Source organism: Anolis sagrei, chromosome 2, assembly GCF_037176765.1.
Source record: "Anolis sagrei isolate rAnoSag1 chromosome 2, rAnoSag1.mat, whole genome shotgun sequence".
NCBI lineage: Eukaryota > Metazoa > Chordata > Lepidosauria > Squamata > Dactyloidae > Anolis > Anolis sagrei.
In genome coordinates, this window is record NC_090022.1 from 184,414,674 (window position 1) to 184,442,148 (window position 27,475).

The 27,475-nt window shown below is 40.4% G+C and overlaps 1 protein-coding gene across 3 annotated transcripts in view; it reads left to right on the forward strand.

Moving 5' to 3' along the window:
• LRP1 (LDL receptor related protein 1) overlaps positions 1 to 27,475 on the forward strand; it is a 439,797-nt gene that overhangs the window by 131,164 nt on the left and 281,158 nt on the right. For all 3 annotated transcript variants that reach the window (XM_060763011.2, XM_060763013.2, XM_060763012.2), the window contains 2 exons: positions 4,450 to 4,572; positions 27,030 to 27,167. In XM_060763011.2, the coding sequence (XP_060618994.2) occupies positions 4,450 to 4,572; positions 27,030 to 27,167 (261 nt within the window). The remainder of the gene's footprint in view (positions 1 to 4,449; positions 4,573 to 27,029; positions 27,168 to 27,475) is intronic.

The following is a 27,475-nucleotide window of genomic DNA, read 5'->3' on the forward strand; positions in this document are numbered from 1 at the left end:
ATTTTGAAATTTACCAGTGGCTGCTGTATTTTCCACTCTAGGCTTATACTCGAGTCAATAAGTTTTCCCAGTGGTTTTTTTTTTGGGGGGGGGGGGGTAAAATTAGGTGCCTCGGATTATATTCAGGCCATCTTATATTTGATTATGTATGGGTGAAATACAAACATTATAATCGCTTGCCGCTGCTGTTCCCAAGCTTTTTCTTGTACTAAGAGGAAAGCTTCTGTTGGTACAAGTGAGAGTTGTCTTCCTCCTCCGTGAAGTAGTGATGGATTTCCTTGAATTCAGAAGAGCAGGAGGCTACATCTCCTTTCTTGCCCACAGTTTATCTTCAGGGTCATATATTCCCTGTTCTTCAATATATCATGCAAAAAAGATGGGATGATGTGGCCTCAGAGTTGACTCCACATTGGGTAAATGGGACAATGTGGGGTTTGTGAACAGTCTGGCTGTGGTTAAAATAAACTTTCAAAACTGTGAAATATTTCATGGACAGGTCGAGTCCAGCAGTATTTTGGCATTGTTGAATAGCAGTAAAACTATACTCTGTATTGTTGAAGGCTTTCATGGACGGAATCACTGGGTTGTTGTAGTTTATTTCGGGCTATATGGCCATGTTCTAGAGGCATTCTCTCCTGACGTTTCACCTGCATCTATGGCAAGCATCCTCAGAGGTAGTGAGGTCTGTGGGAACTAGGAAAATGGAATGACCAGGGTGGGACAAAGAACTCAGACAAGAGTTCTTTGTCCCACCCTGGTCATACCACAGATATATAAACCCATTTTCCTAGTTTCAACAGACATCACTACCTCTGAGGATGCTTTGCCATAGATGCAGGCGAAACGTCAGGAGAGAATGCCTCTAAAACATGGCCATATAGCCCAAAAAAACCCCTACAACAGTCCAAAACTATACTCTGCTTCCTTTCCCATTGCCCTACCATTTGGTTTTCTTTTGGGCTGTGCACAGGCTTTCCCCCCTATCACAGAAATCAACCTCTCAGAATCACTCTCTTGTTGACAGATGTGATATCTTCTGGATGGAGAAGACAACATTTAATCCCATACTGCAAAAAAAAACCAAACCAAACCAAAACAAAACAAAAACAAAAAAACCCAACAAGTTTTTTTGACTCTAGATTGTTCTAGATTTATTATGACATAAAGAGGGAGAATGTGGTTGTGACATCCCTTTGACTGTGCGTGAGATAGGTTCTGCATGGTCTCAATCTTCTTCTTGGATGTTTTGTGGAATCTCAGAGGGTTAAAAACAGTTTTAGCAGAATGTGGCCATGGAGATGTCAGGCTTTTCTCCACATCCTCACAACCCCTCCTACAGTTCTAACACCTTTCAGCCTGTTCCACCATTTATTTTATTTATTTATTTGCTTTGCTCACCCTCCATTGTTTCACATATTTCAAAATTTTGCCTCGTGGAAAGTTTTTAACATCTGTCCTGCTTTTTCCTGGAAGATGATCTACCATATTTCTGTCAGCACAGTGTTTCTGCCTAGTAGTCTGTGTCAAAACTTGGGGAAAATGATGTTCTGTTGGTTGTGGGTCAGGAAGCTCTAGTCCAAACATGACACTTTTTCGTGGTCTGCTGCACATTCCTCAAATCAAGCTGTGCATCTGGAATTTTCTAGATATGTAGTTGAGGCGGCGGGTGGTAAAGAGACAACGACCTTCTTGTTCACATCTTTTCTGACCAGGAGTAGCACCAGAATCATTAAGATCTTTCAATGTCTTTCATTTGCTCAGGCATTACTTCAACGGTGTTTGGTATTCTACATTACTAGAGCAAAGTTGCATTGAAAAACTTTCCGTATTTGCTCACATAGTGTTTACCTCTTCCTTTGGAAGCAGCCTGTGCCTTTCAACTCCATAGACCACTACATCAACACAAAACAGGAATCTTCCTGTTTTTCAAATGTCAGGTGGTTGGACAGGATGGACAGTCTTCTGAAAGACATCCTTTAGTGAAAAGGATTCTGTTTGCAGAGAGCAACTCTTGCATGTCAAAATAATTACATCAAATGTTCTCCTACAGCAAAAGTGGGAAAACTTTTTTCTCCTCACTGAGGGCTTCATTCCATCAGAAGTAACCTGTTGAGCGACATATACTGGCACTTGGTGGGATGAGAGCCATCCTCTTAAAAGATCTCTTCTCCTACGTCTTTATATCAATAATAATAATAATAATAATAATAATAATGCTTTATTTTTATCCCATCCCTCTCCCAGTGGGACTTGGAGTGGCTTACTATGTAACACGATTTTAGTTCCAGGGTTGTAAATGTGATTTCCTAATTGGTTCTATCATAAAAACATGGAAAAATTCATTAAATTGCAAACACTTGCTTTTGTGGGACATCTTGCAGCACATTTTGCTATATTTTTTTCAGTGAATATCTCACAGAGTCTCAACCAATTCAACACAGTTTGTGGCAGCCACAAAAACGAAGTTTCTGGAGTATAACAACTACTTTCAAAGTAAACACCACACAATTAAACAAATATATTTTTAATTATTTATTTATTTACGATATTTCTATGCTGCCCTTCTCACCCTGAAGGGGACTCAGAGTGGCTTACAAGATATATATACATACAATATATTATATTATTAGCATAGTTGTTGTTCGTTGTTCATTCGTTCAGTCGTCTCCGACTCTTCGTGACCTCGTGGACCAGCCCACGCCAGAGCTCCCTGTCGGCCGTCACCACCCCCAGCTCCTTCAAGGTCAGTCCAGTCACTTCAAGGATGGACTTCAAGGATTAGCATAGTACAATATCAGTATTATATATTACTATATTGCACTATACCATTATATTGCAATATTATTAGTAATATTACATGTAAAATAATATATATATATTTATAATATTGTATTATTTTTAGTAGTAATATTTTATTGTATTACATTATAATATAAGTGTGTGTGAGATATATATATATATATATATATATATATATATATATATATAAAATGTATGTGTGAGATATATATGGACCACCACATCAACGCATAACAGGAATCTTCCTGTTTTTCAAATGTCAGGTGGTTGGACAGAATTATTAGTAGTAATATTTTATTTTATTACATTATAATATTATAAGTGTGTTTGATATTATAGTATTATAAATGTGTGTGTGTTTGTATACACACACTTTCAAACCAGAAACAGATTTTTTTCCAATTTTTTTACATAGTGTGATACTAGAGAGTGCAATCCTTTAGTTATGATTGGATCAATCAGTGAAAAATTCCTTTCCGCTCAATTTTTATCCATAGATATCTAGGATAGATATGAGTGGACAAGTAGCTAGTAAAAAACCTGGTGAGTTAGTAACTTTGTTGGACACATTTTTAAAACCTGACACACCACAGATTTCATGCCTTCAGTGTATTTCTCATTATTTTAGTAATTTTGAGAATGAGCCTTTGAGGCAGACCTATAATACTGTCATAGTATTATATTGAATAGTGGCTTACTTAAAGCCATCTGGTGAATTTGTGACTCAGGTATGACGTGAAATGAGGACTTCTTGTCTCTTGCTTTACACTCTCGGCCATATAATTTCAGCAGGGGATTGAACTGAATGGCCTTGTGGTCCCCCCTCAACTGTGATTCTATTGTTTTATTTTTCTGTTTGTACGTGTGCATACATACACACAAGTGAGAAGGTTGGATAGGTTTAGATCCTTAGAACTTAGTTTTGTGACAAAACTCCAATTTTCAACTTTAAGGGGAGCTGAGGTAGACTTGGCTTCTATCAATGTGCCCTGGATTACCTGTCATTGTGGATACTGTGTGACAAAGGATGGACTTCTCTGGACAAGTTTGTAATCAGAGTGGAGATTTTCTAAAACTAGGTATCCTACAGTGGATGGATACCTAAACATGACACAATTTTATTAGCCTCTCTGCAGAGGGAGAAATTCTAACCGACCAAACATCAAAACTGGATGCAAATGTTACAATGAGCAATTTGGGTATGAATTGTACTTTCTGTAGAGAGGGTTAGATTTGATGATCGTGGTGTGGTTTCCAGCCACTAATTAATCAGTATTTGGCTTTTTCTATCCAGTGCAGACTTGCTACATTTTAAAAGACTTTTTTGGTTTTGGTTTTGTTTGTGCTTTTTGTTGTTTAGTGTGTAAATACAATTTGAAAAATGCTGCAGGCTCCCAAGAGATAAATTACTCGTGCTAAATGGTCTTTAAAATCTGCTTCGCACCCTGATTTTTGGCTCCTGCTTGGCTCTAATTAATACCTCGCATTTTGATTCCGCTCTTTCCTGAAGTGTCATGAATATGGATGAGTGTTGGGTCAGGGCCAGCGTCATTTTGCTTTTAAAGTAGCCGGTCTTTTGAGATTTGGTTTTCAATGACATGTCTTATTAAAGAAAATAACCTTTATTTTTTCTTCTTCTCCTTTGTCTAGCACCGAAGACATGTAGCCCTAAACAGTTTGCATGTAAAGATCAAATCACGTGCATATCCAAGGGCTGGAGATGTGATGGGGAGAAGGATTGTCCAGATGGTTCAGATGAATCTCCAGATATATGTATGTATCTTCTTCCTTTCTTCCTTTAATAATTGGTTTCTGTATGTGATCTAGCACCATATATTACTGACCATGCTCTCTCTGTCCATTCGTTTTGTTTTAACGTTCTACAACTTGTTCCATATGTTTTTTTTCCTCTCTGTCTTTGAGAAATTAAAACTGAGTAACAGAACAGGAAAAAGCGCAGAAGTTCCCTATCTTCCCCAAATCACTAGCTTGAGGCAGTGACAAGTACCATTTATCCCACCATTCCTTCATGGAGCTCAAGGCTCCTTTTACAATTTTTCCTACTTTTTAAAAATCCTCACAATAATTCTGTGTGATAGATCAGACTGAAAGATGGTAACTGGCCCAAGGTCATCCATTCAGCTACTGGATTGAATTCAGATTGGAATCTGTGTCTGCCTAAAATAATTCTCTAATACAGAGTTTTCCAAACATCTAATTTTCATGACACACTTTTTAGACATGCATTGTTTTGTGACACAGTAATTCAGTTTTACTGGCAAACCGGAGGTTAAACCAACCCCTTGCAAGGGATGTGGACACATATAAAATGTAATAACGAAATATATGGGGGAGGCAACATGTCTCATGAAACTTTTCATTTATCTATATAAATAAAAACGTAAATGCCCATTTGTGACAGACATCCTATCTCCCAAACTACTATACAGATTGCTACGAAATTTCGACACAACGCAGCATACGAACTGGCAAGTGGTTTAAGGTATTCAGATTCCTACTACTACACCGATAACACACCTGAGACATATAACCTAGCAGAGGACACACATCAAGACCTCGCCACCACCTCAGAAAGGGGGATCCCTTCGCGGAAGCCATGCCCCCATGACGGAGGGAGGGAGAAAGGAAAGAGGAAGGGCTTTCTTCGGTTACAAGAGGGGAAAAAATAGTGTGGGTGGATTAAAAGAGGGGGAAAAACAGCATGGACGGGAGACAAAAACCAATAATTTGCTATCACCATAAACAAAGCACAAGGCGAATCATTAGATTTGTGTAGTTTAGATCTAGACACCGAATGCTTTTCTCATGGACAATGATATGATGCGTGTTCTAGAGTCGGCAAACCAGACAATATCTCCATCTACACAGGCAATTGAACAACAAAAATATGTCTACCCATAAGCATTATGAAATTACATGTATTAGAACCCAATTCTTTCTCTTTTCTTTCTTTTCCATTTAACCAGACTGGGCCACAGCAACACTTGGCTGGGTATATATATATGAATGAATGATTTATTACATAGAAATTTGCTTTTTCTTGTTACATTCATGTGACACACCTATACACCACAGCCAACACACTAACTTGTTATGATACACAGTTTGGAAAGCTCTGTTCTTATCACTATTATGCTGTACTAAGTTTCTGGAAGATACTGTTTACTTCTCATGACCACATGCAACATCTGTGCAAAAATTTGAAATAACATTTGCAGCATTTCTGAGTATGTTTATAAAAATTAGCTTGCATCTTTAATTTTTTGCTACCTACTGATATTTCTCTGCTGGAGGTTTGGCTCCTCACCAGAAATGTCTGAGAATCAAACTGAATATTGAAACCACCACCCCACATGTAAAAGTTAAACTGTTATGGAGAAAGGGTCCAGCCAGGCCTGTAGCCGGGGGGGGGGGGGCTTCAGGGGCTGGCTGGACCCTTTCCCCCCCCAAATTCTCAGGGACATCCGCAAGAAGGCCTTACTGGTATATTATTTAAACAGTTATGTTTATTCATATCATGACCTGATCACCATACACAATATATCCCATATGCATGGGGGTATTGGGATAATGATACAAAAAGTTTGCTAGGGCAGATCCTCAGCCCCCCCCCCCCCCCCCGAATCAAAATCCTGGCTACGGGCCTGGGTCCAGCTTACCTTCTGCTTTTTCTGCAAGATGCTTGGATACAGGAAAGTATTTTTCCCTGTCTCAGCTCTTCATTTCCTTTAAAAATTAAAGTTAAAAACTTTTCTCATTTTTTAAAAGGAGTGTTTGATTAATATTACCATGCAGCAGGTGAGTGACGAATGATTTGTTGTAGGATCTGAATATATTACATGAGATAATGTGCTTTCTTTTATTAATGAATTAATATGAAGGCAAAGCTGGCTGTTAAGAGGAGTGTAGTCATGGTTAGTCATCAGCCCCACACCTACACTTATCAGTTTACATAAAGCATAGATTGTTATCAGTCATCATTTTTTTTTCTTTCCATGCCTTTGCTGTTAGTAGGTTGAGTTTTTCCTCCATTTTCATCTTGTCTACCGGTAGTATTATTTAATCCCACCCCCCACCAAACAGAAATATTTTTGTGCTCATATTCATATTCTCCCTCCCTCGAAAAGCATCAGTTCCAGCTTTCAACCACTTACTCCTGAAAGCTACTATTATAATCAGTAGGACAGCTCTGAAATCAGGAGGGTATAGACTATTCGCTGCTCCACAGAGAAAAATACATGGAGTGTAATTGAAACAGCAAAAATGAAAAGTGAAGGCATAGCAGAAAACTGAAAAGCAATGTCTGACTGCAACAACAAAGCAGTCAGGCTCTTCCCTTCCAATGGGTAGCTTTAATTGTTGTGTGGAGTGTCCACAAGATGATAGCTTTTGAGAGCCATGAAGGTAATATTGTTGACCCATCATTTCACGTATCACATATAATCCATTATTTGCTTTTTGATTCTTTAAAAGCAAACTGGCTTTGAAGTTTTGTTTTGTTCAGTTGGGAAAACCGAAAGTTACTCCCAGAAGCAACATTGGACTAGAGCAGGGGTCCTCAAACTTTTTAAACAGAGGGCCAGGTCAAAGTCCCTCAAACTGTTGGAGGGCCAGATTATAATTTGAAAAAAACATGAATGAATTCCTATGCACACTGCACATATCTTATTTATAATGCAACCCCCCCCCCCTAAAAAGAATACAATAATTAAAATGAAGAACAATTTTAACAAATATAAGTTTATTAGTATTTCAATGGGAAGTGTGGGCCCGCTTTTGGCTGATGAGATAGGATTGTTGTTGTTGTTGTGCGCTTTCAAGTCATTTCAGACTTAGGTTGACCCTGAGCGAGGGCCGGGTAAATGACCTTGGAGGACCGTATTCGGTCCCCGGGCCTTAGTTTGAGGACCCCTGGACTAGAGCTTGGAAAAGTTACTCTTAGGACCATGCATCCCAGAATCCTCCAGCATGCTGCCTGGGGAACGCTGAGAGCTGCAATTCAAATTTTCCTTTTTAAAAATTATGCAAGCACCCACCTGTTTTTCATATCGTTATATGTGTGAGCCAGGTTTTAGGCCATGGCAGAAAGTATTAGTGACCTAGATATAAATCCTGTCTTAACCACATAAGTAGCTTTAACATTCTGAAAAAGTAATATTATTGTTTATGCAATAGAGCAACATTTTTTGCATACCATACTCAAAAGTAAGAATGTGATTAGCTTTTATAATTCTAGTAACATTAAATTACTCCTAAAATCATGCTCCTGTATTATGGTACACTTGTTCTGTATGTACTGTACTCATGTGGGATTAGTTACCTAGTAGTGTGATGAATTAACTGGTGTTTAATCCGTTTTGGAGAGTGTTTCATTTCGGGAACGTTCTCAAAATTGGTCTCATGCAGAGTCTAAAAGTGTTCTAAGGTGGTTGTTGTGACAACACAAAGAATTCAAATTTTGTGGCAAGTAGTTATGCTACCTACTATGACATTCGTCAGTCTATTGGTAATAAACATAGCAACTGGTTGTAACCAGTGAAGCCATTCCACCAGAATTCCAATTTATACCTCTCCAGATATTGCCAAACTGGCAGCCATTATCATTTGTCACTAGTGGCTGTGTTGTCCATGGCTGCTCTGTGTCTAAAACAAAGTTTTGTTTCCTTGCAGAAAATTCATTTTCATCCTTTATGTACATGTTAAATCCCAGTGCTTTGAATTTGTGCTGGTCAGTGACCATAATATAGTTTTGTATTTTATTGTATTGAATCCACCTGTGCATGTTGGTGTGTCAGGCATTGAACAACTCAACATGATAGCATTAGGCTAGGCATTGTTTGTTCAAGTTGATCTCTATGAGCCATGGGCCTTATGTGTCCCCCAGTATACTTCTTCTGTCCGTTTACTGGAGAGAAATTCCTAAAATGGGCATCTACATGTCCAGAAGCCTGGAGGGGTGTTATTATTCATGTTATTCCTGTTAAATATAATATCGACCCCACCCCCAATATTTTGTTAATCCAAAATAGCCCCCTCCCACAAAATGCTTAATATAGAGAAGGACAGGTGCGGCCTGTGGAAATTTGAGATCAGTGGAAAATGTAGTGGAGGTGGCTCCTGGATCTTCCTCAGTTGCAAAGGGCTGCACTAGTATGTAAAGGTTTCCCCTGACATTAATAAGTCTAGTCGTGTCCCACTCTGGAGGTGGTGGTGCTCATCTCCATTTCTAAGCCGAAGAACCGGTGTTGTCCATAGATGCCTCCAAGGTCATGTGGCTAACATGATTGCACAAAGTGCAGTTACCTTCCCGCAGAAATCGTATCTATTGATCTACTCACATTTGAATGTTTTTGAACTGCTAGGTTGGCAGAAGCTGTTGCTAACACCAGGAGCTCACCCCGCTCCCCAGATTCCAACTACCAACCCTTCGGTCAGCAAGTTCAACAGCTCAGCGGTGTAACCCACTGCACCACCAGGGGGGCCCTGGTGGAACAACACAAATGCTTGTAATCGTCTCCATAGTGTTGTACTGGATGTGGATCAAAACTGGAAACGGCTGACTGTGGACACCTTCTCAATCATGTCTGTTATCTACCATGGACCATAAGAATCATCACCTTTATATCCTCTTCATGCATATCTGTTGGTTGAATGTGCCGGAAGGCAGCCTTTTTAACTACCTTCTGCGAATGATTTCACTGGACTTTTTGGAGCTACAACCTTTCATCAGTCAATTTGTCAAGGAAGGCTTTAGCTAGCTGTGTGGAAATGTTGAGAATTAAAGATGGATTTTTTAAAGGGCAATTTTGGTTCTGCTGTCTAGTGTAATTTTGTCTTTCCTTGAGGCAACAGAAGGTAGCTGGCTTTGTCTGATAGGAGAGATGTATCAGTCTCCGTAGCTATGCTTTCTTCATAGATTTCAGCTCTTCTATCTTTCTTCTGAATTCGCCAAGAGCAAAGTTCATCGAACCATAGAATCACAGAGTTTGAAGAGACCACAAGGGCTATTCTGGTCCAGTTCCCTTCTGACATGCAGGAAAACGCAGTCAAAGCATTCTCGACAAATGGTCATCCAATCTCTGCTTAAAAACCTTCAGAGAAGGATACTTCATTACCCTTGCATTCCTGAATATTAGATTTACAATAATAATAATATTATTATTATTAATAATAATAATAATAATAATAATAATAATAATAATTTCCAATTGCAGAGAAACAACAGGAAAAGCTGACACAATATGAGGATTTAAAGATCGAACTGCAAAGACTCTGGCACAAGCCAGTAAAGGTGGTCCCAGTGCTGATTGGCACACTGGGTGCAGTGCCTAAAGATCTTGGCCTGCACTTAAACACAATTGGTGCTGTCAAAATTACCATCTGCCAGCTGCAGAAGGCCACCTTACTGGGATCTGCACACATTATTCGCAGATACATCACACAGTCCTAGACACTTGGGAAGTGTCTGACGTGTGATCCAATTCAACTGCCAGCAGAGTGTCTGCTGTGGACTCATCTTGTTGTGTTTCTAATAATAATAATAATAATAATAATAATAATAATAATAATAATAAACCATCAATGAGGACCTGTCTAAAGTGGAAACGTCCAGAAGTTGTCATTCTTGGCTAAAACTTTCTTGACTCAAATCTCTCCAAACTCCTTTCCTTAACTCATTCAAAAAACATTTTAAATAAACTATAGAGGCGGGGGGGGGGGGGGGCATGGCAGCCTTCTCTGTAATGTAGACTTGACATTAAGTGCCATAGTCAAACACCAGGGCAGAACCTGTTCAAGGCTCCCAACCTAATGAAGTTTTGGAACCGGAGCTTCCATACACTGCCTGCTCTCTGCATACTTGTCAACTTTTGCTCACTTCTTTCCAATCCCTTAAGCAGCTTGCCAGACTTTTCTAAGTTTGTAGCAGGCCCATAGCTGAAGCCCCTCAAGCCCCCCCCCCCCCCCAATTCTCAGGGTGGTCTGCAAGAAGGCCTTACTGGTACATTATTTAAACTGTTATGTTTATTCATATCATGTTCTGATCACCATGCTCAATATATCCCATATGCATGGGGGTATTGGGATAATTATACAAAAGGTTTGCTAGGGTAGATCGTCAGCCCCTCCCCCCCCCCCCCCGCCCGCCCAATCAAACTCAGTCCTCCTCCGAATCAAACTCAGCTCCTCCCGAATCAAAATCCTGGCTACAGGCCTGGTTTGTAGAGAAGAAAATTCAAACCTTGACCTGAATATGTATTAGGTAACTCTTTCATACTTCCATGGACGGCTTTACATTGAATCGCCCATTTAGTTTTCCACCTCCAGCTCTAGAATATCTTAGGTGGACATCTTTCCCAGATGTCATCTTGCATTCCTTAACAGAAGATGTCAGTTATTAAACCTGAAGAAGCCCTGTCATTTCATTATCCCTTCTGCCAAAACAAGCAAAAATAAAATTAACAAGTTTATCCAACCTGATGTCCCCCATATGTCATTTCTACCACCCAGTCTGGCTAGGCACGATGAAGTGACATTTAAATTTAAAGCAAGGTGGCCTATAAGTGTCAGCATTCTAAGAAAGAAGTTATTCATTACATGATGACTCATGAATACTTTTAAATTACATTCTTAATTTTTGTTATGATTTTGTGACTGTGTGCCTTTAAGTTGTTTTCAGTCTGTTAACCCTACCACAGGTTTTCATGAAAATATTTGTCCAAATGGGGTTGCAGTTGCTTCCCTCTGAAGCTGAGAGAGTGTGACTTGCCCAAGGTCACCAGTGGGTTTCATAGCTGGAGCAAAGATTTGAACCTCAGGCTCCAGAGTTGTTGTTCAAACCAGTGCTCTACTTCTTAGGATTTTTAGATCAGGATTGCCTGGCATTATTTGCCTTTGAGTGTGCAAGAAGCTTTTGAATAGTCAGGAGATTTATAAAGATGTTGTAGCATGTTGAAAAATTAAGTCAGAAGTTCAGCTCTTACCAGCACATTTGGGAGTTATTAAAAACTACAATGATCAATATTCAATTAGAGTGTTCAGCTAGAACACATATTACAGACATAGTGGGAAAGACTAGTGGAAATTTTCCATAATTTTTTTTCCTATGGAAAATTCTCAATTTCATGCTTGTGTTGTACTTTTTACATCAGAGGTTCCCAACCTTTTTTGACCAGGGACCACTTTGACCAGGGACCACTCTCCAACATTAGTACCAATAGGGTTACGAATCAGTTGTTGGTCAACTTTAGATTCGATTTGGTTCTTTGGGGTGCTGATTCAGAAAATTGCATTGGATAGACCACATCAACTCTAGTTTCTGATTCAGAACATATGCTATCCAGTAGTCACCATCTGTTCTCCCACAGAAAACCATATTTAATAATCTAGAGCTGATGTGATAGTAGTAATATTTTGTGGGTAGTCAGCCTCTCCTCTCCCAGCATCCCCGTTGCCTCAGCACTATAAGAGGGTTTTGTGAGACCAGTAGTAATGGCGAGGCTGCAGACCGTATTTTAGTTCTTGTGGGCCACTGGTGGTCCATGGACCACAGGTTGGGAACCACTGTTCTAAATTTTAAATTGAAATAATTTAAGGCAGTCATATACTGTTACTTGAATATTTTTTATAAGTATTCAAAACTCAATACAGTATAATATTTAAAACACATGATGCATGCATTTACTTTTTGGGTTGTTGTAGGTTTTTCGGACTGTATGTCCATATTCAAGAAGCATTCTCTCCTGACGTTTCATCTGCATCTATAGCAGGCATCCTCAGAGGTTGTGTTTACTTTTTGCTTGCAAATATTTCAGGACAATATATTATCGAAGGCTTTGATGGCCAGAATCACTGAGCTGTTGTAGGTTTTTTCGGGCTATATGGCCATGTTCTAGAGGCATTCTCTCCTGACGTTTCACCTGCATCTATGGCAAGCATCCTCAGAGGTAGTGAGGTCTGTTCCAACAGACCTCACTACCTCTGAGGATGCTTGCCATAGATGCAGGCAAAACGTCAGGAGAGAATGCCTCTAGAACATGGCCATATAGCCCGAAAAAACCTACAACAGCTCATTTCAGGCCAAAATACCTGACTTTGTTGAATGCAGACTTTGATAGGTATAGAATGTAAAAATAAGAGAGTGAAATTGATGTAGATATTAGTAATGTTGAGCAAGATTTGAAGGCAAACAATTAAAAATATATTTTTGGTTCCTTCAAATCACTTTCTCTTGGTGATTTGCTAAGTTAAATCTATCACAGGTTTTTCCTGACCTGATTTGTTCAAAGGGGGTTCTTTGAGGCTGAAAGACCGAGGCTTTCCCAAGGTTCCTCCAGAGGGTTTCCTGGTTCAGCAGGAATTTCAGCTCCAGTATCTCAGAGTCTCGGCCAGCATGCTGAAGTGGTTTGAATGTTGGAATACGAGTCAGTGAAAATGCCTTGGGGAAGTCTTTCAGCCTCAGAGGAAAGAGCAAACACAACCCCCCTCTGAACCAATTTGTCAAGAAATCCCTTTGATAGATTCACCACGAGTCTGAAATGACCTAGAGGCACACAAGAACTCATAGTGTCCTAGTCCAGCACTCAGAACCCAACATCACACTGGCTCTCAGTCTCTAGTGTGTTTAAACTGACTCAAAAAGTGAATACAATATTTTCTTAAAGAGGAATAAGAAGACCTCAGAGAAAATGAATGACTTATTTTTGTCAATGGGTATGTTAGACATCCATGCTTGACATTTTCATGAAGAGTTGGATCAGTTTAAGGCAAATATTTGTAACAAAAGATTATGTTCCAGGTCTTATTGACAGATTAAAAATTAACAAATCACTAGATCTGGATGAGATCCATCCACGACTTTTTAAAGAACACAAACATGAAATTGCTTATCTGACCAAGATGAGGAAGAACAACTCGTCTCTTTGAATAGCCGCCATATCAAAGGATTGGAAAATGGCCAATGTTAACACTGTTTTTAGGGGAGGGGGGAAGAGACACAGAGATATTTTGAGAATCACAGGCCAGTTAGCTTAATGTTCAATCCAAATAAGTTGGTGGAAATCATGATTAAAGCTAGGTTTTTAAAGCTCCATTATGCTTACTCCCAGATATTCCCTTCACCCCAACTACCATTGCTTTGCCTTCAGAAGAAGAGAATAGCAGCATCTTCTGGTCTTCATCTCCCACACTACTGTCCCCTTTTCCTTGCTTGTCTTGTCTTTTTCTATTTATAAACTTGAGGGCAGGGAACTGTCAAATCAGTTATTGTAAACCACTCATGTAAAGTTCCATGTTCACCGATGGTGCTATATAAATAAATGATGATAATGATAAAAAAATTGCAAGCTTATGGCAGAACTAATATTTTTGAAGAATTCCATGTTTGAAATCTCTTATTGAGTCTTCCCTTGGATATTACATACAGTTCAAGTTGCTCTATTTAAAGATATTGTAGAGCTGGGGGAAAGTGTGGAAAAGGATAGTTAAAATGACCTGGAGGCTTTATAATTTAGAATTAATTCAAATAAAGGCAGAGGATGGGATATACAGTAGGAGTAGTCCCAAGGCCATTTTTTTGGATCTCTGTGCCTCTGACATATATTGACTTCCAGGTGCCATTTGAAGCATAGTGGGCAAGTTTCCCTATTTTTGGGCACCGACATCGAGGGCCCATTGGTGGCACAGTGGGTTGAACCACTGTTGACTTGCTGACCAAAAGATTGGTGGTTCAAATCTGGGGAGCAGGGTGAGCTCCTGCTGTTAGCTCCAGCTTCTTCCTGTCTAGAAGTTCAAAAACATGCAAATGTAGATACCGCTTCTGCGGGAAGGTAACTGTGCTCCATGCAGTCATGCTGGCCATGTGATCTTGGAAGCATCTACAGACAATGCCGGCTCTTCGACATGGAAATGGAGATGAGTACAACCTCCCAGAGTCAGACATGACTAGACTTAATGTTGGTGAAAACCTTTACCTTTTTTAATCATGGTAATTATTAGGTATAGTATAGAGACAGTGGATAAGGAAACATTCTTTTCGGTCTCATAACTGTAGAATCCAGGGTCATCCACTGCAGCTGAATAGGGAGAGATTTGGGGTGGATAAAAGGGAATATTTCCTCATACCATTTCGAATGATGGAATTTGCTAACACAGTATGTAGTCATGAGTATTGAGTTAGATAGCTAAAAAGGGATTAGTCATATTCATGGAGGATAAGGCTATCAATGGTTACTAAATGATGGCTATGTTCTCCTGCCAGTAACAGATGGATTATGATGCTGAATACCATGGGACAGCCAGACCACAGAGAGGAAGGGTTGTCGTCTCCTTGACCTGCTTCTGAGCATCACATTGGCCACTGTAGGAAACTGGTTGCTGCCTATAACAGACCTTTGGCTCTTTTTTTCATTTATATTCTGGGTTTTGGCTAGTGAGGAGTATCCTTGAAGAAACAGAAGCAAAGCTTTTTTTTTAGTTTTGCCCTAGAGCAGTTAATTTCTGATTATGATCAGAAAAGAGAGAGTATTCTTCTGGGCTGTATGCCAAATTTCTCCAGGGCACCCTTTCAGAGTGAGATACCTTGCAGAGGCCAGAAGTTAAGTGGTTTGTGTGTGTGTGTGATTTTTCCTCCGGTTATCTGTGGTAACAGAGAAATAGAGACTTTTATTGTGTCAAGACAACGACAATTTCCAATATATGTCACTTTACTCTTAAACTGAGGAAGCAAAGAACCAGTGCAGATTTAAATGTAGTCTATGACATTCTTTAAACTTTTCATTTCACATGTGTCACTTAATGTCTGGAAGTTGTAAAAGATCACTGTGATTACATATTAGGATGCAGTTTGGAATTTTTGTCATAAAAATAGAGCGTATTATTTTTGAGTTTCCACTTTGACACGTTATGTTAGTCACTTGGGTAAACCGTTTGCCGAACAGTTACTGATTCGAGATGAAACAGTTGCAGTAATAACTTTGGCAAATCTAGAATTCAGTAGGGATTGATGAATGTCTTGTTTGTCTCTTTAGTTTGACAGCTGGGAGAAAACAAGATATATTAGGATCCTCGTATTCAGGGATTCGGTTTACATAGTTTCACATACCCATGCTCCAAAATGCATTTTCATCCCTGGTGCAATTCTTAGGGATGCTTCTAGACCAAGACTATTTAAAATATAGGGTTTGCTGAGGTAGAACTAATTTTGGGAGGATTGAGACTAGATAACCATCATGCCACTTCCCATAATGGATCTTGAAATGTTAGATGGAGAAGCTCAGTTGCCTAACATCCTGGCTGTGAGGGAACCTGACTTTCAAGATGGATAGCACCCAGAGGTGGCCCTAGGTAATTTTCAACGGTAAGCCAACAATATTTTGCCCCCCCCCCCCCCAACCAATCATTGATATATATTTTCTGTTCGTCATGGGAGTTCTGTGTGCCATATTTGGTTCAATTCCATCATTGGTGGGGTTCAGAATGCTCTTTGATTGTAGGTGAACTATACATCCCAGTAACTACAACTCGCATATGTCAAGGTCTATTTTCCCCCAAGAGCGCCTCAAGAGCGCCCCTGGGCAAAATCAACTATACTGCAAATGCTTACTTTGTGTAATGGGTTGAGCCGCCCCTGATAGCACCGGAATAGAGAGACAATTTGTTCTGATTTCAGAGATGTTGGAAGTTATGCTAGGAATTTGTTTAACCCCAACACAGAATAGGGGTGTTTTAAAAGCCAAAAGTGAGTGTAAAATAACATATTTATTTATTTCACTATTTATAGTATTTGCACCCCACTTTCTCTTGCTCAAGGAGACTCAAAGATGCAGAAAGTGTGAGAAACAATTGATTTTTTTTAAAAAAAATTGGTCACATGTGTGGTACTCATTTGGTATGATACAAGTGACTGATCCTTCAAAAACATGTGTCTATTGATTGTATCTTACAAGTTTTAAGTGTGCAGAAGAGTGAATTGCACAACCTGGGCTTTGGAGAAGTGGAAAAAAGTATCGTGGCCTTGTTAATTTATCATCATCATCACCATCACCAATAAATACTCTTGTCCTCTAATCCCCCTCTCAAAGGATTTATTGAGGCTGCCTGCAAGAACAAATCCTCCAGCCCTGGACTTCATAATACTGTCTTCTCCCCTTACCAGAAAGATAAGAAGGCGTGGGTTCGGTGCCGTAATGGCGTGAGAAAGGTCCAGCTAACAGACCCAGGAGATAGAGGGCTTCCCGGTCTCATGCCTGTGCTGACAGGAAATATCTGCTTCAGACAGGAGCCAGAAATGAAAGAAGTGGGAGGGAGTTGGGAAGAGTGTCACAGTTCATATCCATAGGTTGATGGAGTTAAGCTGACAAGCGTTTGTATGCAAGCAGCAGGAAATCCCAATGCTACTTTGTGGTGGGGAGCCTGTGGTTAGATGAAACTTAACAATGCTAACTTAAAACATCTTCTGGATTGGCCCCTCTGACTTTCAAAGGCATAAATTGATGTACGTGCAAGAATTCATTCTTAATTAGATTGTGGTTTTGCTTGATAACTTATGGGTTTGACCCCTAGAGTAATGAAGCCACAATTTAGGTGAAGCTTAACTGGTATCCACCTTTAAATGAACACAAACATATGATAAATCAGCATCCATTGCAGAAATTGGCATTTCTGTAGGTCCTAAACTGCACCTCAGAAGCGAAGGGGTTCTGTACCTACAGGAGAGAAAGGGAGAGTGGGAGAAATAACCAAAGGAAGTTCTCTTTTAAGAGATCAGCTCCATCCAGCCCCTCCTTTCCTCTTTCCATTTCAGCTGGAATTCATAAATACTGCTGCCTGCATATTTGTTTCTAATTTGAAATATGATACTGGAGAAAACATTCTATGGATACTATGGTCCACTAAAAAAGACCCAAATTGACAAATCAAGTCTGAGAGCAAATCAAGACCAAGCTCTTCCTAGAAGTGGTAATGCCAGCAGGTTGAGGGTGAATCCGGCAAAGACGGAGATCCTATGGCTGGGTCTCCCGAGCAGTGAGGATATCCAGCTGCCTACCGTGGATGGCGAAGCGCTATGCCCGTCATCATTGGTAAAGAGTCTGGGAGTCCTTTTGGACCCTCTGCTGACGATGGAGGCTCAGGTCTCCGCCGTGAGCAGAACCGCTTTTTTTCATCTGCGGCAGGCTAGATGGCAGCCCCCCTATCTGTCCAGGAACGACCTAGCTATGGTACTCCAAGCCACGGTCATCTCAAGACTGGACTACTGTAACGCCCTCTACATTGGCCTTCCTTTGCTGGTAATCCGGAAGCTCAAATTGGTGCAAAATGCAGCTGCTTGGCTACTCGCAAGAGCCCCGATGAGATGCCACATAACCCCAATCTTACTGCAGCTGCATTGGTTACCGATTGAGCACCGGATCATTTTTAAAGTGATGGTACTTACCTTTAAAGCCTTACATGGTCTGGGGCCGATGTACCTGAGGGACCGCCTCACCCCCTACTGACCCCAGAGATCTCTCCGCTCTGAGGACCAAGATTTATTGGAAGTTCCCAGTTTTAAAACTTTGCGTTTAGCAGCAACCAGACGCAGAGCCTTTACAGCAGTGGCACCATTGCTCTGGAACACTCTGCCACCAGAAGTCCATGCCTTGCGGGATTTATCAGCTTTCCGCAGGGCATATTTGTTTCAACAGGCTTTCAATCTTTGATATGTTGTTTTAAATTGTGTTAGATTCGAGTTTGTTTCTTGTAAGCCGCTCCGAGCCCTAGAGGAGTGACGGCATATAAGTTTGAATAATAAATAAATAAATAAAATAAAACGATGTTGTTAGACTGTGGACATAACCATGAGACAATGTGGCTCATTTGAAAAGATGGTAATGATTGGCAAATTGGAAGGTAAAAGGAAAAGGAGGGCAGTGTGCTACAGATTGATGGATTCAATCAAGAAAGCCACGGACCTGAGTTTGCATGACCTGTGCTGGGCACTATATGACCAAGGATCATGGGCATCTCTCATTTAGGGAATTATCACAAGTAGAACACTACCAGATGTTAACCAACAAAACAACATCATGTTTTCCTTTTTCCTCCTCTTTCATTTTCAGTTGTTGCATTTCATACACTGTAACCCTGTGACAACAACTATCTTATTTGTTAAAGACTACAGTTAGTTTTTTTTATAAAAAAAACAGGCTTTTAAAACTAAGGAATTAGATATAAATGCTGTAAATAATGCACACAAACAACTCATGTATAAATAAATGTATTTGGGCGAGACAGATTTCCCTTTTGCCATTTCACCCTAGGGCTAATGAGGCGCAAATTATCTCCAGTTGTGGAAGTCTTTATTAATCTATTACATCCTCCAAAAGCATCAGTCTGTGTACAAACTGCAAAATATTTTGAATGTATTATTAAGAAACAGATAAAACTGGTGAGCACACAGAATCGATTTTGTGAACCAAACTGCTGTGTCCAAGCCACCTTTTTGATCGGGAAGCTCAAATCAAGTTGATTAATGTGAAAATGACTCTTAGTCATTCTTAGCTGTTACTAGGTTTGCAGGAAAACAAGACTTGAGTCATTATTCTGAGACATCAGTGAACCTGCAAGAAATGTTATGCTTGGTCCAAGTCAGTGGTTCTTAACCTTTTTATTTATTTATGAGGGACCACTTTGACCATAGACCACTCCCCAACATTAGTACCAAAAGGGTTACAAATCAGTTTTTGGGCAACATTAGATTGAGTTCAGTTATTTGGGGTGCTGATTCAGAAAACTGGATAAACCACATCAGCTCTAGTTTCTGATACAACATATGCTACCCAGTAGTCACCATCTGCTCGCCCACATAAACCATATTTAATAATCTAGAACTGATGTGGTTCTCGTAATCTTTCATGGGTAGTCAGCCTCTCCCCTCCCCACATCCCCATTGCCTTGGCACTATAAGAGGGTTTCACGAGACCAGTTGCTCTTGTTGCCATGTGGTTTTGAGGCAACAGTGTAGTAATGGTGAGGCCTCAGACCATATTTTTGTACCATATTTTTGTTCTTGGGGATCACTGGTGGTCCATGGACCACAGGTTGGGAACTGCTGATCTAAGTGAAGGAGGAGTGACATAAAGTCTGCATGGCTGCAAAAACAGAATATAGATCTGGCTTTGACCATCTCTGTGTAATATATTGCAGGGCTTCAGAATCTCCCATGAGTAGAGAGTAGAAAAGATACCCATGCTGTCTTGTGGCCTACACACTAGACTGCTCCGTGCCATACTTGCCTTTGAGAAGGAGCCGACACACTACTCTATTTTAGTGCCATCACTTAGAGCTCAATTATGCCTCAGGAATAGCTGTAGAAAAATTGAGCATTCTCTAGAGAGCCCCAGTTGCAGACTGATGGAGCAACAGCATAAACCAAACATCCTCAAACTGCGGTCCTCCGGCTGTTTGGGCCTCCAACTCCCAGAATTCCAGAGCATTGAACAAGCTGGCTAGAGCTTCTGGGAGTTGGAGACACAAACAGCTGGAGATCTGCAGTTTGGGGATGCCTGGCATGGACTCTCTCCATTAACTTAATCTCAGACCAAGACAAAAAGATTGGTATTGCCCTTTTCACTTGGTATTAACAGCTACAGGCTTTAGTAGAGCACTTCCTTCATTGTTCATTTTGTTTCAAGACATGGACAGATATTTCTTTCACCTTTTCTTGTGCCTCGGTGTATGTGGGTTTCAGAAGGGATGAATAACAGCCCAAAAGTGTGAGATTTAGAAGTGTTGTGGTCTGGTGGCTATTGTGGTAGGATTGACACCAGTGTAATATGTTATCAATCATATGAGCCTCACATCAAAAAGTATGTAAGATTTTTTTAAAAAAGGTCAGGACAAGTTGCAGAAGCAAGACATGGCACAGCAACAGCTTTTTGCTTTGGAGAATGGGAAGGAATTACCAACAAGAAATAGTAGAGATTTATAAAATGATATATGGTTTGAAGAAAGTGGGTGGAGAGGATTGTTTCTTCTCTTCTCATGTCAAGAACGTAACCCACTGAAGCTGACAGGCCGTACATTCAGGACAGATAAAAGAAAACACTTCTGAAAACAACACAGCACAACATATGGAATTAACTGGCCCAAGATGTGGTGATGGAACCTCTCTTGGATTAGAGGAATGCAGGACTGGGAGATCTATAGGATGCCTTGAGTCATTTTAAGGGGGTAAAGAGATCACACAAACTGAAGATGTGGTGTTATTGCAGATGCTACTGATAATAGCCACCTGGGGATTACCTGATAGGAATATTTTGACACCCGTTCCCTCAAATATGCCCAATTTTCCCTCCTTGCAGTTTTAGAATTGTGCCATTATTGTAGAATTTTCGGGCAGCGTCCAATTCAGTAGTTCTGAACCTGAGTTTCCCCAGGCGTTTTGGCCTACAACTCCCAGAAATCCCAGCTTGTTTACCAGCTGTTAGGATTTCTGGGAATTGAAGGCCAAAACCCACAGATTGAGAATCACTGTCTCAGTTGTTGCTGCTCTGTCAAGATCTTGGAAAAGTTTAAAAAAGAAAACCCTACTCTTCAGATCACCTAGACAGCAGTGTTATCCTATTTGGTTTTATATTTTGTTGTGGATGGGAGAAGAGGATTCAAAGTCATAGTTCTGCAAATACAGGGGAATTTAGAAACATTTAGGTTCCTAACTAGTCAGCGTTAAGTCAGGGTTTGAATGTATAAAATGCATGTGCAGTACAATCCCTGATTTAGGAAACTAAAAGAGTCTGAATATCTATTTACAATTTATCTTGGTTCAAGGCAGTCTTATCGTCTATACATGTATAGATTTAAATTGTTTTTCACATTTTTAAAAACTGTTGTACCATTTGAGTCACTTTTTATCATGTTTGTTTATTTGTTTGCATTGATATTGCAAACACATACAAAATCTCCCAAAATATGCTTTCTGTTTCTTTATTTTTAACTTGAGCATCGTTTCTTACATCATTAGGAGTCCATGGATAAGGAGATCATAATATATTCAACTTTTTTCCACTTGTTAAACTAAGGAAACAAACCAAATGTTCATAAACTCATACAAAATTCTGGATTTTCCAAAGCTTACATTGTCTGATAGAGTGAAGCCATGACTGCAACTATGTCTTTCCCAGTCAATAACTGTTTGGCAAATGGTTCACCCAAGTTCATGTCACTGTCACATGATTTTACCTCTTTCCCCCAGAATTGAACTCCCATAGATACAGCATGTCTACTATATCACGATGAAATACTTTTAAGGAAGTAATAATGGAAAGGGTGCCTAGATATTTTTTTTACCAACTAATTCTCCTTGAACTGGGAGTACTTCATGATTGGATGCAATTAAATGTTAGAAAAGCAGGCTTGTTCCTTGTCATTACTAATACTGTGATAAAGACTGGTTCTCTTTTGACATTAGCTGGAGAATGGAAAGCGCTATTATCTCACTTATAGCTCTGGGTAGCTGGGTCTTTGTTCTCTTTAAAATAGGACTTCCCACCACCACCGTGTGCATATGCAGACGTTTTGCTTAGAAATAGGCAATATGAAAAAAATTGGATTAAAATTTTTCACTTACCATCACAGATGGTTGCATCTGGCATCTCTAAAATTGTAATCCCTTATGTACCAATAGTGGCACAAAACCAGCTGGCTCTAAGCAAAGCCCTTGGCATGTGTTTGACTTTTAGGGAAATTTCTAGATGCTATCAAATGCCATAGGTAGTATTGCAAATTGGTCTTTCACATTTACAGGTTCAACTTTTGCAGATGTGATTATTTGAGGATTTGATCAAAATGTTCTCTTTACAAAGCTCCAGATCCTCCAGTGGGGACTCTGTGGAAATATAAAATCAGTGGAAGGACCTGGAGATTTCTCAAGATATATTCTCTTGGGTTTTAAAAAAGAATTTATTATTTGCTTTTCCTCATTTTCATGGGGGTCCTGCATCCTAACCCCAGCTTCAGGATAGATTTCCCTGATACCAATAGCAACATTCTCAACTACCAGAACTTTAGATTTCTCGTAGTTGATTTTTAGGTCATTCTGGGAATAGTAATTAAGGAATTTCCTTTAGACTTGCCCTGGAGTGTGAGATCATGGCAGCATCACCTTCATAAAACAGTAAGGAGGTTCTAGTTCCAAGCTTGGGCAAGTGTCCATTGGGGTCCAAAAGGGTATCCTTCATGTTATTTAGGAATATGTTGAATAGGGTGGGGGCAAGGATGCATCATTGACTGGACATGGATATCTCTGGACATGGATATCTCTGGACATGGATATCTCACCAGAGGGTTGGCTGAGGTTGCCACATCTGATCTGAAGTTTGCTTTCCTTGTAAATGACCTTGATAAGGCCTAGAACAGTGGTTTTCAACCTTTGAGTCCCCAAGTGTTTTGGCTACAACTCCCAGAAACCCCAGCCAGTTTACCAGCTGTTAGGATTTCTGGGAATTGAAGACCAAAACATCTCAACATAGGTTGAGAACCACTGGCCTAGAAGTCTTTTGTCTTCCAATGTGTTATTCAGTTTTCCCCATAATTTGTTTCTTGAGATGGGGTGGAATGCTGATTTGAGGTCCATGAAGGCCACAAACAGCTTACCTTGTAGTAGTCTGACATGTTTCTCAGAAAATACAAGAAATAGTATATTGTCAAAGGCTTTCATGGCCGGAATGACTGGGTTGTTGTAGTTTCCCCCCCGGGCTATATGGCTATGTTCTAGAGCAGTGGTTCTCAACCTGGGGTCCCCAGATGTTTTTGGCCTTCAACTCCCAGAAATCCTAACAGCTGGTCAACTGGCTGGGATTTCTGGGACTTGTAGGCCAAAAAACATCTGGGGACTCCAGGTTGAGAACCACTGTTCTAGAAGCATTCTCTCCTGATGTTTCGCCTGCATCTATGGCAAGCTCTAGAACATGGCCATATAGCCCGAAAAAACCTATAACAACCAAGAAATAGTATGTTATTGTTATATTTGAAACATCAAATGTGTTGTCATACAACATGGTTTTTTTTACTTATATACACAACATAAAAGTACAAAACTAAATAAATGACAGTATTCACATACATTTCAACTGGGAGACATTAGTCTCCTCTTAATAAAAACAATAGTCCAATATGTTGACAAGATATGTCTGATGATTCAAACAGTCAATTGAAAGTATCTTGGAGGACCAGGCATGTAGCCCGGGGGGGGGGGGGGGGGCTCATGGTGGTTTGCGAAAAGGCCTTACTGGTGCATTATTTAAACTGTTATGTTTATTCATATCATGATCTGATCACCATACTCAATATATCCCATATGCACGGGTGTATTTGGGTAACGATACAAAAGGTTTGCTAGGGTAGACCCTCTTTCACTCAGACTCAGCCCCCCCCCCCCAAAATCAAAATCCTGGCTACGGGCCTGTGGAGGACCATTGGTTGCTTACAAAGTTGTAGTGTCAGAGAAGACGAGGTGACAAAGGTTACTACAAGGTATCCTGGGTAGTATTCCTTCTTTAAGTGTTTGCAGTGGAAACACCTTCCTCAGGTAATAGATTCTTCTCTGTTTCAGTGTTCCAGTAGTAGTTAGGTCTTCGGCAATTTCAGTAGGAAATCATTGGCCCTGCTTCAGGATATTCTATTGCGATTTCAGGTCCATGAAGACCACGAACAGCTTGCTTTGTAGTAGTCTGGCATGTTTCTCAGGAAGATGGGAGAGCACTAAACAGTGGTCAGTAGCTCAATAGTTCTTTCTGAAAGCTGCTAGCTAACACGCATTTTAAGCAGCTTTTAACTGTTGGAAATTTTACCCAACTGTGTGTTTAATCAACCGGCTGTTGTTTACCTCATTAACCTGCATACCTTGTACACCTGTGGTGCAATAAGGGTCTTTGGACTATAATAAAATATTGTAGTTGTTGTTGTTAATAGTAGCATCAACAACAGTTATATTTATCTACACTATATACATATTTGATGACCCCAGTTTAACACCATCAGCAGAGGTGACTAGCCTGATTTAAATGCTCTTTTGTGGAAATGCTTTGTGATCACTGCCATGGGCAAAGTTAGCTCGTAAACAGAATGGGACCTTCCAGCCCATGAACTCCGAGCTGTTTAGCTCCCTAGGCTCTCTGTGTAGACCTTATCTCCTCAGCTGTGGCCTTCTCTGTTTTATTTGTCTTTGGGCTCTCGCCAAATCAATTAGAGAGCATATATTTATGGGCAAAAGAACAGCTACTTTTAAAGTGGTTTTCTGGGGTTAAAAATTCCTGCCTAATGCAGCCCTTTGGGATATACCACAAGCTTGTCACATGAAATAAATTAGCTCATTTATTAGCGCCTTAAAGTAATAAAGTAGCTTGTTAATGACGCTTACCCTAGTCATGATTAAGCAGTTGATGGAGGCAGAATGGGGGCAAGGGGAAGCTGTTCCTACATGGCAAATTGCTTTGGCTGATGGGTTATGGCACTGTGTGGCAACCCTCTCTCCTCTTGGGCTGTAAAGGAATCCGGCTTAATTAGCCCTTAATATTAAGCTGCCCAGAAAAATGGTGTGTGTGTTTCTTTTAAAAGCAGAATGTAAATTGGTAGGTAGGGAGGGAGAACCAGAGTATTGTAGACTCTGGAGGCCAAGGTCTGAATCCCCATTTGACTATGGCAACCCACTGGATGAGTTTGGACAAGTCATATTCTCTTAGACCCATAGGAGAGCTATGATAAATCCCCTCTAAATAAATCCCCCCCAAATCATGTGATAGGTTTGCCTCCTTAGGAATGCCATACGTCGGAAATTACTTGAAGGAACACAACAATGAAAACCAAGATGGGATGGTAGGTGCATGTGTGTGTGAGGGTACTACATGGATTCTAGTCAATTTACAAGGCACAGGCTCAACTGAATAATTGTTAGCGATTACAGGCAAAAACAAACCCCAAGACATGTTCCTGCCCCTGAACCCGGACCCCCATTGTAATATTTTGGGCTGAGTTTGCATTTGGAGTAATGCTGCATCTATTGGATCCTACTGTTTGTTTTTGGCAACAGAATGTAGCTGGTGCACATGATTGCCTTCCTTCAGAATACCATCTGTATTTTCCCCTTTACTGCAAATAAATTGGTTCAGGGAAATAAACTGACAAACTACTTCATCACACAGGTATTTGTTACGTCAACTTCACTGGCTGCCAGTCCATTTCCAAGCACAATTCAAAGTCCTGGTCTTGGTCTATACGACTCCGGTCCAGCTTACTTGTCCGAACGTATCTCCCTCTACGTTCCGCCTCATGGTCTAAGATCTGCCGGGGAGGCCCTGCTCTCAGTCCCACCAGCTTCGCAAACGAAGCTGGTGGGGACGAGGGACAGAGCCTTCTTGGTGGTGACCCTCCGCCTGTGGAATTCTCTCCCCAGCGAAATTAGATCGCCGTCCTACCACCTTTCTTTCAGAAGAAAACTGAAGATGTGGTTGTGGAACCAGACTTTTGGCTAATGGCACCTGAACAGTGAATTGGACCAGATGGTTGTTATAATGGAAATGCCTTTATGATTGGATAACTAATGTTGTTTTAATGTATTATATGGTATGATTTTATTTTGCTTTTACAATTGTAATTATTGCGGCATCGAATCGCTGCCATTGTTAGCCGCTCTGAGTCTCCTTGCGGGGGTGAGAAGAGCGGGGTAGAAATGCTGCAAATAAATAAATAATTACGTTCATCTATGGAGCACCATGCTGCCCATCACATGACACTCCCGCCTGGCCTCTGTAGATGAACGGTTGTGTAAGTGTCCTACAGTTCTTCGCTCAGAACACAGGAGGCTTCCCATGTTCTGTAGGGAGTAATGGGGTCGGCAGAGGAGCTGTGTGACAGGAAGCGTTGCTGTGGGCAAGGCAGGGCGGGGGGGGGGGGTACCACAATTGCCTTGCTGCCCTATGGATTTGCCAGAGAAGCTGGTGAATCCCCACCCTAATCAATGTGATAAGGCACCAAACCCCATCTGAGTACTGTATTCCTTCCCTAAGACAACCCTATGAAAATTAGGTTCACAGATGACTTGAAGGCACATTGCATACAAGACATCTCTTGATTTTTCACATTCCTTAGCTGCATTTCTCAGGCCAGGTTGATTCACTGTGACCTTCATGCTCATTGTATCTTTTATCATGACAATTGTGTTTCTTCCTGTATTACAGGTCCGCAAAGCAAAGTGTCAAGATGTCAGCCCAACGAGTACAACTGCCTGGGAACAGATCTTTGTATCCCCATGATCAAGCTGTGCAATGGTGAACGTGACTGTGTGGATGGTTCAGATGAAGGGGCTCACTGTCGAGGTAAGCTTCCCTCTTCTTTTCAGCAGTTCTTACTATTGGAAAAGCAGTTCTTACTTCTGGGTCATAATACAGGGTCCTTAAATATTATCTTTACTTTTTCAATTCTATAATTGAAATTGCAAAGATATTTATTGAACATCCTTCACACGAGAGGCTTGGAAACGGCAGTGTCGAAGCTGAAGCGCTAGCATTAATTCAACATCCAGTTCATTGAAGTTAATTGTGTCACTGAAAACGATGAAATTAATTTGTTGAATTAATAATTAACAAGGCATAGCATGACGCTTTTAAATAAAAATCCACAACTA